Genomic DNA, 10,107 nt, shown 5'->3' on the forward strand with positions numbered 1-10,107 from the left:
AAATTTAAGTAAAACAAAATAAACGCAATACCGAGAATACTGTGCACATTTGGGTTGAGTATCAACCTGAATAAGCACATTCTATGGGCATTACGCATATTGTTTTACCTTTTCTTTTTCAAATTCACCTCACACACTACACGCAGGAACATAAAAGAACAACTCAGCATGCTAAAATGATAAAATAAATAAGATTCCTGTTTTTTATCTATCTATTGTCTTTTTACAAGGCGTAGGTCTTCAATAAAAGAATAAAAACCAAGAAACAATGCAAAATATGCAGTTTAGTACTATCATTTATTTCATTTTTCTTGGTTTCTCCTGTTTCTTCTCTCTTCTCTATCATACATTCAATAAAACAACTTTCGTTTAAAAACGCACATTCAGCTTTCAGCATAATACCTTGCGTGCGAGATATCATGTTCTTGATGTTAAAAATCCTTCAATAATACTTTACGATGTCATATACTTATAAGTTCTCCATTGCGTGATAACTACTTAAGCCAAGTCGATCTTATCCGAATGAGAAACTTTCAACCTTTCCTACTTCGTTTCTAACTCAACAGTTTTTGCGTTCTAGGGGTGTTAACGTATATAACTTATTCCACTCAAGTACGTTCCCCTGTATTTTTATGCTAACTTGTGGTTGTAGACGCATGCTTCGTATGAGTCGTACCGCTGACTTCTTCTTTCCCTCTATCACGTGAACCATGAGTATGAGCTCTCCCAGTCCCCCGGTGCTTAATTTTTCCAGCGACCTGTGGGGGTGGGTGTGCGTCAGGGTCTGTTCTAAGTATGGTCCCAACAGCTTTTGTTCTTCCTTCTCTAAAAATCATTCGGGTGTTTAGCTTTAGGTATTCTGGGTGTTTGATGAAACGGAATGTTACTGTCGCTTTGTCGCCGGTTCGCAAATGAGGTTGGCTCATCCTGATGATGGTTGCCGTTTGACGTAGACTGCCACAGTGAACTGGGAACGAGAAATGAGAACGAGGTCAAGGTCAAGAGCTAAAATCTATCATGCAAGGCTTACTAGAGAATGATGATGATGGTGATGATGATGATGATGAAGATGCGCATCATTATCATCTCTTATCTCCATCATCAATGTCATCATCATTGATATCAAAGTCGTCATCGCCATCAACATCGACAACATTATTATCATCATAATCGTCATCATCAATTTTAATATCTATATCTTCATTGTGGTCATCATCATCATCATAATCATCGTTACCGTTTGTTTCATCTTTGTAAATCAATGTGGTCATCATCATCATCATCACCACTGTCATCATCTAATCATGAATGTTACCACCACCCCTACCACCATCATTATCTGACATCACTTACTCATTGCTTGGTATTTACAGCTGATTGTAGTTGGATGGTGAAGAACCAGCACCTCTGCCTGAAACTCCCAACACGACTGAGGTTTGAGCCGCTTATCGACCATCACCATGCCCTTGCGAATCTGCGATCGCTTGATCTTCAATCAGAAAAAGGAAATGTTTCCAACTTAGACAAAGTTTACAAGGATAGGATACGTATTTGGTTTGGTTTCGAAATCTTCTGGATCCATGGCTTTGATATATACAAATCAGGGAATCAAGGATAGCGTAGCGATAGTGCACTTTCTTCTCACCTCTGTGCGATTCCTGGAACCCACATTAACCTGAGTATCAGGCTCTTTTTTTCCCCTTCTAACACGCTAAATGCAAATTCACTCTGTGAGTTAGCCGTGCCCTGACTTAGATCAGCACAGAGGTTGTTTCAGGGTTCAATCTGTGAGTTAGCCATGCCCTGACTTAGATCAGCCCAGAGGTTGTTTCAGGGTTCGATCTGTGAGTTAGCTGTGCCCTGACTTTGATCAACCCAGAGGTTGTTTCAGGGTTCAATCTGTGAGTTAGCCATGCCCTGGCTTAGATAAGCCAAGAGGTTGTTGAAGCCTCGTATCTTTCAACAATGTTTGAAAACAACTGACCTTTTTCAAAGAGAACGAAGCCGTCTGCCCTCCGCGGACCTCTTTCACTGGCATTCGTTTTCTGTGGATGCTCCTGATAGCAATAGGTTGAAACTGACCAAGAGGGTCTGGGCCTAGGAGCATTGTGTCGTTCAACCGGATGATCCCTTGCATACATGTCCCTGATATCACGGTCCCTACGCCCTGTAAACAGAGGGCAGTGTTAATAAACTTGGGCGTAATGTTTACCCATTTCAGACCACGTGTCATTCTCTCAGGAATAAAATTCTTTCTTTGAGTTGTATCCATTTTCATGTGTCTTCTCGTGCGCAACCGTTAAACAAAGAAATGATACTCTAGGGAATGACACGTGGTCTAAATTAGGAAAATATTATGTCAAGGAAAATATTATGTCAAGGAAAAGAAGTATCTTTGGCTGCCATATTGGAATAAAAGATAAGAAACGGTTACTCGTGAAAACATAAAAATTCAAAAAAAAAAAAAAAAAATTCGTTGGATGTTGGATGTTACGAAAAAAAACCAATGATATTCAAGAAGGCGACTACGACAATAACGACAGTAAAACAAAAAAATTCAATAAAAATAAGATTAAACAACGTAGTCTTACTGGAACAGAGTAGGTATCATCTATCTGGAATTCTGCTGGCTCTTCGTCACGACTTTCTGTTCTGACGCTCAGCAGGTTCATAAACATCTTCAACAAGTCAAGATTTTCTCCTGTGACGTTTGAAACTTGGAAGATAGGACAAACCCTACGATAGGAAAGACAAAAATGACTAGCGATTAATTTAACGTAAAGTACAGACAGTAAACGGTACGCTATGGCGTAACATTAAATTGGCTTTTCATACAGCGGTTTACAGTACTGTCTGTACACGGTACGACATGCCGTTACATTAAAATGGCTTCCCATACAACGGTTTTCGTACGAGTGGAAAACTTAACACTCATAAAATGGATCTCCATCGTCTTCCAGTAATTCATCCAATCACGACGCGTATTCACGGTTACGGTAAGATGGCGTACGACTTTGCTTCATCGTTTCCCACTCATACGAAAACCACTGTATAAAATGAATGTTTGACCAATACATTGGTCTATTAAACATGACTAAGTAGAATCCACACATACTTTTCTGACATGAAATTCGTTGCTGATACAACCACATCATCGCTGTTTTGCACTATAACGGGTATCTTACGACAACCAGGGGATTTTAGAATTCTTGACAAGAGTTTCATTGTTTCTTGTAGCACATTTGGTGGACACATGTCTATTTTGGTCACAACAACGAATACTGGTACGTTTAGAGCTAAAGCAAGACCGAGATGTTCTGTGAAGAAAAGGGCAGAATTGTAAACATTCCTTTAAGGTGAGTTCTAAGAAAACTAATAACTGAGGAAGCGTGAAAGCAACTACGAAGGAGAAATGAAAAGAAGGAAAGAGAAGAGAGCAAGGGAGAGAAAAAAAAGGAGATGATGAAAGCAGGGAAAAAAACAAGGGAGAAAGAGAGGAAGGAAGGAAACGAAGGAAGGAATGAAGGAAGAAATGAAGGAAGGAACGTAAGAAAGAATATAGGAAGGAACGAAGGTAGGAACGAAGGAAGGGACAAGTAAGGAACGAAGTAAGGAACGAAGGAACAAAGGCAGGAAGGAAGACAAAGGAAGACTGAAGGAAGACAGAATCTATGTAGACACACAGGGAGTGATTAAAAAAAGAAATAAAAAGTGTACGCAATTTTTGAAGGAAAACTGATAATGACTGATGACAATGTTCTCTCATATTTAGTGACAGCTCTACAAACTCTACCTTTAGTCATTCCAATGATTCCAGCATTGGACCCAACCATAAGCATTGCAAAATCTGGTACATGACCAGTCATGCCGAATATTGTTGTTTTTAGGTACTTCTCATGACCAGCAAGATCAATAAATGTTATAACCTGTGCAAGGATGCATGACTAACAGGTTAGTAAAATCGATTACTTTAAACATTTTATTAGACAATACTTTTGAGGAGAATAGTTAAGGAAATCAAGGATAAAAAATAGGTAATCGGGTCCTTTCCTTTGATTCAAGGGTGTTTGTCCAGGTTCTCTCAGGGGTTGTTTCAAGGGAGTTGATAAAGACAAACAAAAGAAAGGATAGATGGATTACTTTAAGGGACGTTGGATGGAATGGGACTTGATGAATGAAGGATTGCATCAATTGTTTGAGGGTAAGAGAAAGAAAGAATGGAGGGAAAAAAGAATAAACAGGAGAGAATGGAAAATGAAGGCATGATTTATTGTTGAGATATAAATATCTTTTACCTTTGAAGATTTCTTACAGATTCTTAACCAATCTTGTCCACCTCCTTCAAGATACAAAAGTCTGATTAATATCAAGATTAAGGTACTCTATATCATTTCTATTAATAATAATTTCTAGTAATAATTATTAATAGTAAGAAAAACAAAATCTTGGCATCTGAGGTGAGTGATTATTAACTCACCATGTACTTCTGGTTTATTCATAACGTTTCCCTCTCCATCGAAGCCTAGAATATCATTCCCAACACTACTGGTTCTTCCTGATTCCATTTCATGTTTGTGACGGAATAACCTCTGCCGAGCCATGCCACGCCCATTGTCTAATTCACCATGGGTTAGTACACCCAGTAACGTACTCTTTCCTGCATCAACATTGCCAACCACTGCCACTCTAAAATAAATGTCAATTATCAATAGGTATGTAGTTCCAGAAAATATCCATACTTCTCTCATGGAGGAGGGTTGGAATTTCTATGGGGTGGGGATTAAGGTTTGAGCGGTGTATATTGTGTCATTCCAGAAAATATCTATATTTCCCATTCATTCTTTCAACCATTTTTCATTTACCTGACTTCCATAAAGTCATTCTCTTCCAATTTTTTCCTTATTAAAAACTCTCCCACTATTCCTTGTTCAGCACTTTTCTCTCTTAGTAGGACCATATCAGCATTGCAGCACTGTGCTAGAGTCTTGAGTGTTGCTACAGATGCTTCATAATCCTCTTTATTAAGACCACTGCTTGTTCCATCTTCAAACAAAAGGAAAATTAATTTGGTTCATTTATGACATATGTGATACTAATCTTTCATTAGTTTGATTGCAAACTACCAAAAAAAAACTGGAATATTTTACACTATTTAATTTTCTGTAAATTCCTACCTCCTGCTCCAACTTCGAAGATTGTCTCTCCATGTCCATTGTCTAGTCTTTGATTTAGTTTCTTTAACAACTGATCAAACTGTATTTCATCTGGAGAAACAAGTGCCAACTAAAAGGAAATAAGTAGTAGTAGTACTTAATGTGAATACTTTTTTACAAAATAAGATATATCTAGTAGGAACTAGTATTAAATTATCAATAATAATAGTAGGAGATGTACTAGTAGTAGTTATAATGACAAGTGACAGTAATAAACTTTTTTTTGCCTACCCTTGGATCGTGAAGATCATTAACACCATTAGTTTCTTCATCATAAAATATTCCTTGGTCAGAATCAGGAGCAAAGAGATTGGAAGCTCCATTTTGTAAGTGATTGAGTTCATTCTTTTCTGGTAGTACCCCAGAGGAGAGTTTTTCTTGCACGTTGATGGATTCTGCTGCGGCACTCATTTTTGCTATTTATTCCTTGAAAATGATAAAGAAAATATAAGTTAGCTAACTAGTTTTGACTACAAAGTCTCTGAAGAGAGGAAAATGCAATTATGAAACAAGTGCTTTAAATCATAAAAAAGATATGAAGGAAAAATTAAAAGACTAAAATTGACCCATGGCTGATGCAATATGCAGTAAAAACATTAAGAAAAAAATCATGATTAGAAAACACATTAAATAATAGCTTTAAGTCAAAAAACAATTTTTCCACTAAATACTAGCTGTTTCTTTTCTACCTGATAAATTTTAGGATTTTTTAGGAAAACTAGATTCCAGTAGTCATTATCTTGAAGCGAGGATATTTGATCTACGCTCAGTTGTTATTAGATCCTAATGCTGAACTTCTTAAGAGACTATGAAATTTAAAGACTAGATGTCACAAAAATTTTAAATGGTTGCATCATCTGACAGAAGAGAAAGACTGGGAATAGTTAGAATTTATTTACATTTTAAATTAAAATTTACATATGTGGCCAACCATAAACAATTTTTTACACGTTTTTTTGTCAAAGATAACAAAAGTGGTTTCCAATAATGATGGTTTGATTACATTATTTTACATCAATAATTTGGGAATCATTTTGAATTCTTTCAACTTTCTTAAATCATGATATATATTTTAACTTTTCATATAGCCTTACAGGAAATTATTTCTAGGTTCAAGCAAGATACATTTTAAGATAAAATAACGGAGTTACCGTAGTTCTATAGAATAAATCCCGATTTGTATCTCCACGTAAAATTTTCTGTTTATTTGTCCAGGATTTTCAGAAAAAGAGTTTTTTGAAAAGAACTTTTTGTTTTACATTATATTTATAAACAGTGTTATAAGACAACAACATTTAGGACTTAGGGATTGGTTTTAATACAAAGATTAGCTTGATAACGTTAACGTTTATGTAAAATAAATCATGAAGAAAAGAGTAAACTTTATATTTGCATTTAAATCAAGTAGCCTACGTGGTGTTTTCAAGAACACCGGGCATAATGGCACATTTACCACGCCTAAGAAACTAAAAAATACACCATAGCAAACCTACCTCAGTAAAAACCCTTTCCATAGAACAGAAAGCAAGATCGGAATGGATATCGTAGAGAAATATGGAGAAAAACTGCACAAAAGGAGCAAAAAATGATAACAAATCCCTTCAGCGTTAAAATTTTTGAAGCGATCTTGAGTGTTTTTGGGACAAAATCTCCTCTCCACGCAATCCTCCTGACGAGATCTCGAGGTCCTGGTTAGATACTGGGATAGTTAGGTGTCCTGTGATGTAAGATCCGAATCAAAACAATAACAGATCGTGGATTTACGAGGAATATTTAGTTGTTTCATCAGCAGCGGCCTTGATGTTCCTTTGGGTAACGCGCAGGTCTGATCCTGGAGACTGGGAATAATAAATCTCTTGTACCCAGTACTATACTTAAACCAACATTCCTCTTATCACTTATTTAACTCAAGAAAAAAATCTTCAAACCTCCTTCTTAGATATCATTTTATCTATTAATACTATAATTCTAATTTAAAGTAATTTTTTGGTGAAATAATTCAATAATTTGTTTTCATAAGTGCTCGGTCAAGCTTGACCGAGTCCTTGAGGACTAGTTTTATGAACAGCGGATTTCTTTACCAGCAAAACAAAATGGCAGTAGGTTTGTATAAAATTGTTCAAACTCTTATCCCCTTTCTATTATTTTTATACGAACAGAAGCCATTGAAAAGCGTAGAAAACTGCAAAAGTAGCTAGATGAATCCTTGCTTTTGCAAACTTGGTGGTCTAAGATAGACTCAAGATGGCGGAACAAAAAATTTATCACGAAAAACAAAGCAGGATGATGTGTGCTGTTCATGCTCTGAATAACCTTCTTCAGGACCCGAGCGCCTTCACTAAGGCATCTATGGACAATATCTGCTACAATTTGAGTCCTGATACTTATATTAATCCTCATAAGAATCCTCTAGGTTTGGGGAACTACGATGTGAACGTCCTGATGGCAGCTTTGTCTTTGAAAGACTATGAAACTATTTGGTTTGATAAGAGAATGTAAGTATCCCCCTCCCACCCCCCCCTCCCGGAATTCCTTACCATTTCGTTTGAAGGGAGGAGGACTGGTTGAGGGGAAAGAGGGCTGAAATACAGATTAAGGACTGTGCACAAACCTAAAAAGTGAGGGGAGTGTAGTTGGGGGGGGGGGGGGAGCTAAGATTGGAAAATATAAGAAACTAATATGGGAAAAAGTGGGAAGCTAAATTTGGAAAATATGAAAGACTAGTATAGGAAAAGTGTAAAGGGGTGGAGGGGGGAGAGACTATAGCATGGTTAACTTACAGATTAATTTGGAATTTAGTGTGTTGGGTTTTGTGGAGGGAGGAAAAAAAAAGAACCAACAGAAAAACCCTCGAATCAAATGAGAGTCAAGGAATTGAACCCTAGAGGTAAGAGGCAATACTGCTTTATCACCATTGATTTCTATATTTCATTTCTGTTTTATTTTAGATCTCCTAACTTACTATACTTTGAAAAAATCTTTGGGTTTATAATAAACAAGCCATTCAGCATGAACATAGTTGGTATGAGTCTGCCGATCAAAAGGCCTCACTGGTTTGCTGTTAGAAAAATAAGTAAAATATTTTATAATCTGGACTCCAAACTTTCTGAGCCAAGTGAAATCGGTCAAGAGGACAGTGATATTGAGAAGTTTTTAGCATCACAAATACAGGATAATTCACAAACAGAAATTTTTATTGTTGTGGAGAAAGAAATTTATGAAAGCAAAGGTTGGAAAAAGAGTGAAAGTTAAAACATTGGAGTTGAAAATCCTATATTTTCTTGGCTGTACAATATAGGGTGTTTGCATGATGGCATCATATTGACTCTCACTACCATAACTCTTAGCACATTTCCTTTCTTATTTAAATCTTTATTTCCCTCATGAGAATAGTAAGACAGTTGGTGCTAATAGATGACTTGAAATAGGCAGCTAGGGTCAAAATGAACATCAGGAATGAAAAGAGTACTTTGATATTATTAGGGTGGCAGAGTTTAAGCTCATAACAAATGAAAAAGGAGAAATAATATTTCAAACACGTGAGAGAGTTCTTCCTTCGATTTCCAAACACTGAAAAGTGAGTTGAAAAAAATGAGGTGCATGAATATTTCTTGGAGAAAATCAAAGAAAAAGTTTATGAAATTTAATGCAAATTAAGAACACATTTCCAAACCACCGTCACAGTAGTGATTTGCTTTGTTTTCTCCGTCATTAAATATTCATGAGTTTTAGAATTGGCATTCAATATAAAATCAATTATTTTATGAGGATTTGTATCGGGAAAATATGCTCTTTGGAATCCATCACATTTCCCCATACAAATCCTTATAAATATTTAGAAGAAGATAACTAGCTAAAAACTATTGTCAGCTGTGTCAATGTTTCTAATGAAACAGTAATGATGAAAGGGTAAATTTTACACCTTGAAAAGATGAAAAATGCTTACTGACTGTTTCGGACTCTAGTCCTTCGTCGCAGTAAATATTTGATATTTTTATATTTAATGCCATTATTTTATTCTATAGTCAAAATTAAGAGCTGCCTGAAACTTCCCTCTCTTACTAATGTTGACCTGCTTTTTTATTTCTAAAGTTTGTTTTCACACAACTGCTCACTTTAATGGACGTAGGGTCACATGACCTGTTAATGCAAGTCGTCTATTAAACTGAACAAAAGAAAGCATGCGAGGGGGTCTGGAAGTGGAGGTCAATGATGCCATCATGCAAATGGCCTGTTCTCTAAATTGTCATGGAATGTTGCTTTTTTTTGCCCATTCTCTAAAAATGGTCTGAAATGTGGTCTGAAATATGAACACATCACACCAAATTGATTTGGTTCATTTATAAACGAAATTTTAGCTCCAGAGTGCTAGTGGGTGACATCATTTGGTCTAATAACACAGGGAAACCATGAAAAGTGATTCTAACATTTTAAACTCAGTAAACACTTATATAAATATAATACAAAGTTAAATATAATACAAAGTTATACATAATGCAGAAATTTTTTTTAATTTTTAATTTTCGCTACGTGTCGTGGTTTCCTACGCTCCTCTCATGTTCTCTCAACATCCCGCATGTTTTGATCAGAGTATCAAACACATTTTGTTTCATAAAATAACAAACTCGCGAAAAGATTGAAAAAAAACAAATTTAAGTAAATTCCTTCTACATGCCGTCTTATTCAAACTGACCAATGAGCGCGCGCTATAGATTAAAACTCTGAAAGTTGCAATACTCGCGCACGCTAAAATTACGATAGTGTTTTGATACTCTCATCAAATGTGGTTTTCGACCAATCATAGCGCACGTAGTATCCCAATTATTTTATAATTGGTATTAAAGTATAAAAGAAATTTATTATCCAATTTTCCTTGTCCAAAGTTTGAAAAAAA

At 36.0% G+C, this 10,107-nt stretch overlaps 2 protein-coding genes across 2 annotated transcripts; one reads left to right on the plus strand and one right to left on the minus strand.

The window, feature by feature from the left end:
• Positions 1–278: 278 nt before the first annotated feature.
• Positions 279–7,030, minus strand: LOC116305980 (GTP-binding protein 1). The gene is made up of 12 exons (XM_031715999.2): positions 6,707–7,030; positions 5,445–5,639; positions 5,175–5,283; positions 4,863–5,043; positions 4,478–4,686; positions 4,296–4,339; positions 3,794–3,926; positions 3,116–3,317; positions 2,592–2,736; positions 1,985–2,167; positions 1,354–1,489; positions 279–967 (listed from the first exon to the last, which is right to left on the minus strand). Exons 2-12 carry the CDS (start codon positions 5,622–5,624, stop codon positions 636–638), a joined length of 1,854 nt encoding a protein of 617 aa, XP_031571859.2. The 5' UTR covers positions 5,625–5,639; positions 6,707–7,030; the 3' UTR covers positions 279–635.
• A 120-nt stretch (positions 7,031–7,150) lies between these two features.
• On the plus strand, positions 7,151–10,080 carry LOC116305944 (josephin-1). The gene is made up of 2 exons (XM_031715947.2): positions 7,151–7,708; positions 8,162–10,080. The coding sequence occupies exons 1-2, from the start codon at positions 7,458–7,460 to the stop codon at positions 8,463–8,465; spliced, it is 555 nt and encodes a 184-aa protein (XP_031571807.2). The 5' UTR covers positions 7,151–7,457; the 3' UTR covers positions 8,466–10,080.
• The last annotated feature ends 27 nt before the right edge of the window (positions 10,081–10,107 follow it).

The sequence above is a fragment of the Actinia tenebrosa genome, unplaced genomic scaffold (genome assembly GCF_029948245.1).
Source record: "Actinia tenebrosa isolate PJP-AT-01 unplaced genomic scaffold, QUT_ActTen_1.0 PGA_scaffold0__85_contigs__length_37466705, whole genome shotgun sequence".
NCBI lineage: Eukaryota > Metazoa > Cnidaria > Anthozoa > Actiniaria > Actiniidae > Actinia > Actinia tenebrosa.

Bases quoted from the DNA above. Each gene is read 5' to 3' on its own strand.
- LOC116305944 (XM_031715947.2), top strand. From the start codon at position 7,458: ATGGCGGAACAAAAAATTTATCACGAAAAACAAAGCAGGATGATGTGT. The intron at 7,709-8,161 runs GTAAGTATCCCC...GTTTTATTTTAG, and splicing joins ATTTGGTTTGATAAGAGAAT to ATCTCCTAACTTACTATACT.
- LOC116305980 (XM_031715999.2), bottom strand. From the start codon at position 5,624: ATGAGTGCCGCAGCAGAATCCATCAACGTGCAAGAAAAACTCTCCTCT. The intron at 2,737-3,115 runs GTATGTGTGGAT...TTCCTATCGTAG, and splicing joins ACGAATTTCATGTCAGAAAA to GGTTTGTCCTATCTTCCAAG. The intron at 2,168-2,591 runs GTAAGACTACGT...CTCTGTTTACAG, and splicing joins ATGATACCTACTCTGTTCCA to GGCGTAGGGACCGTGATATC.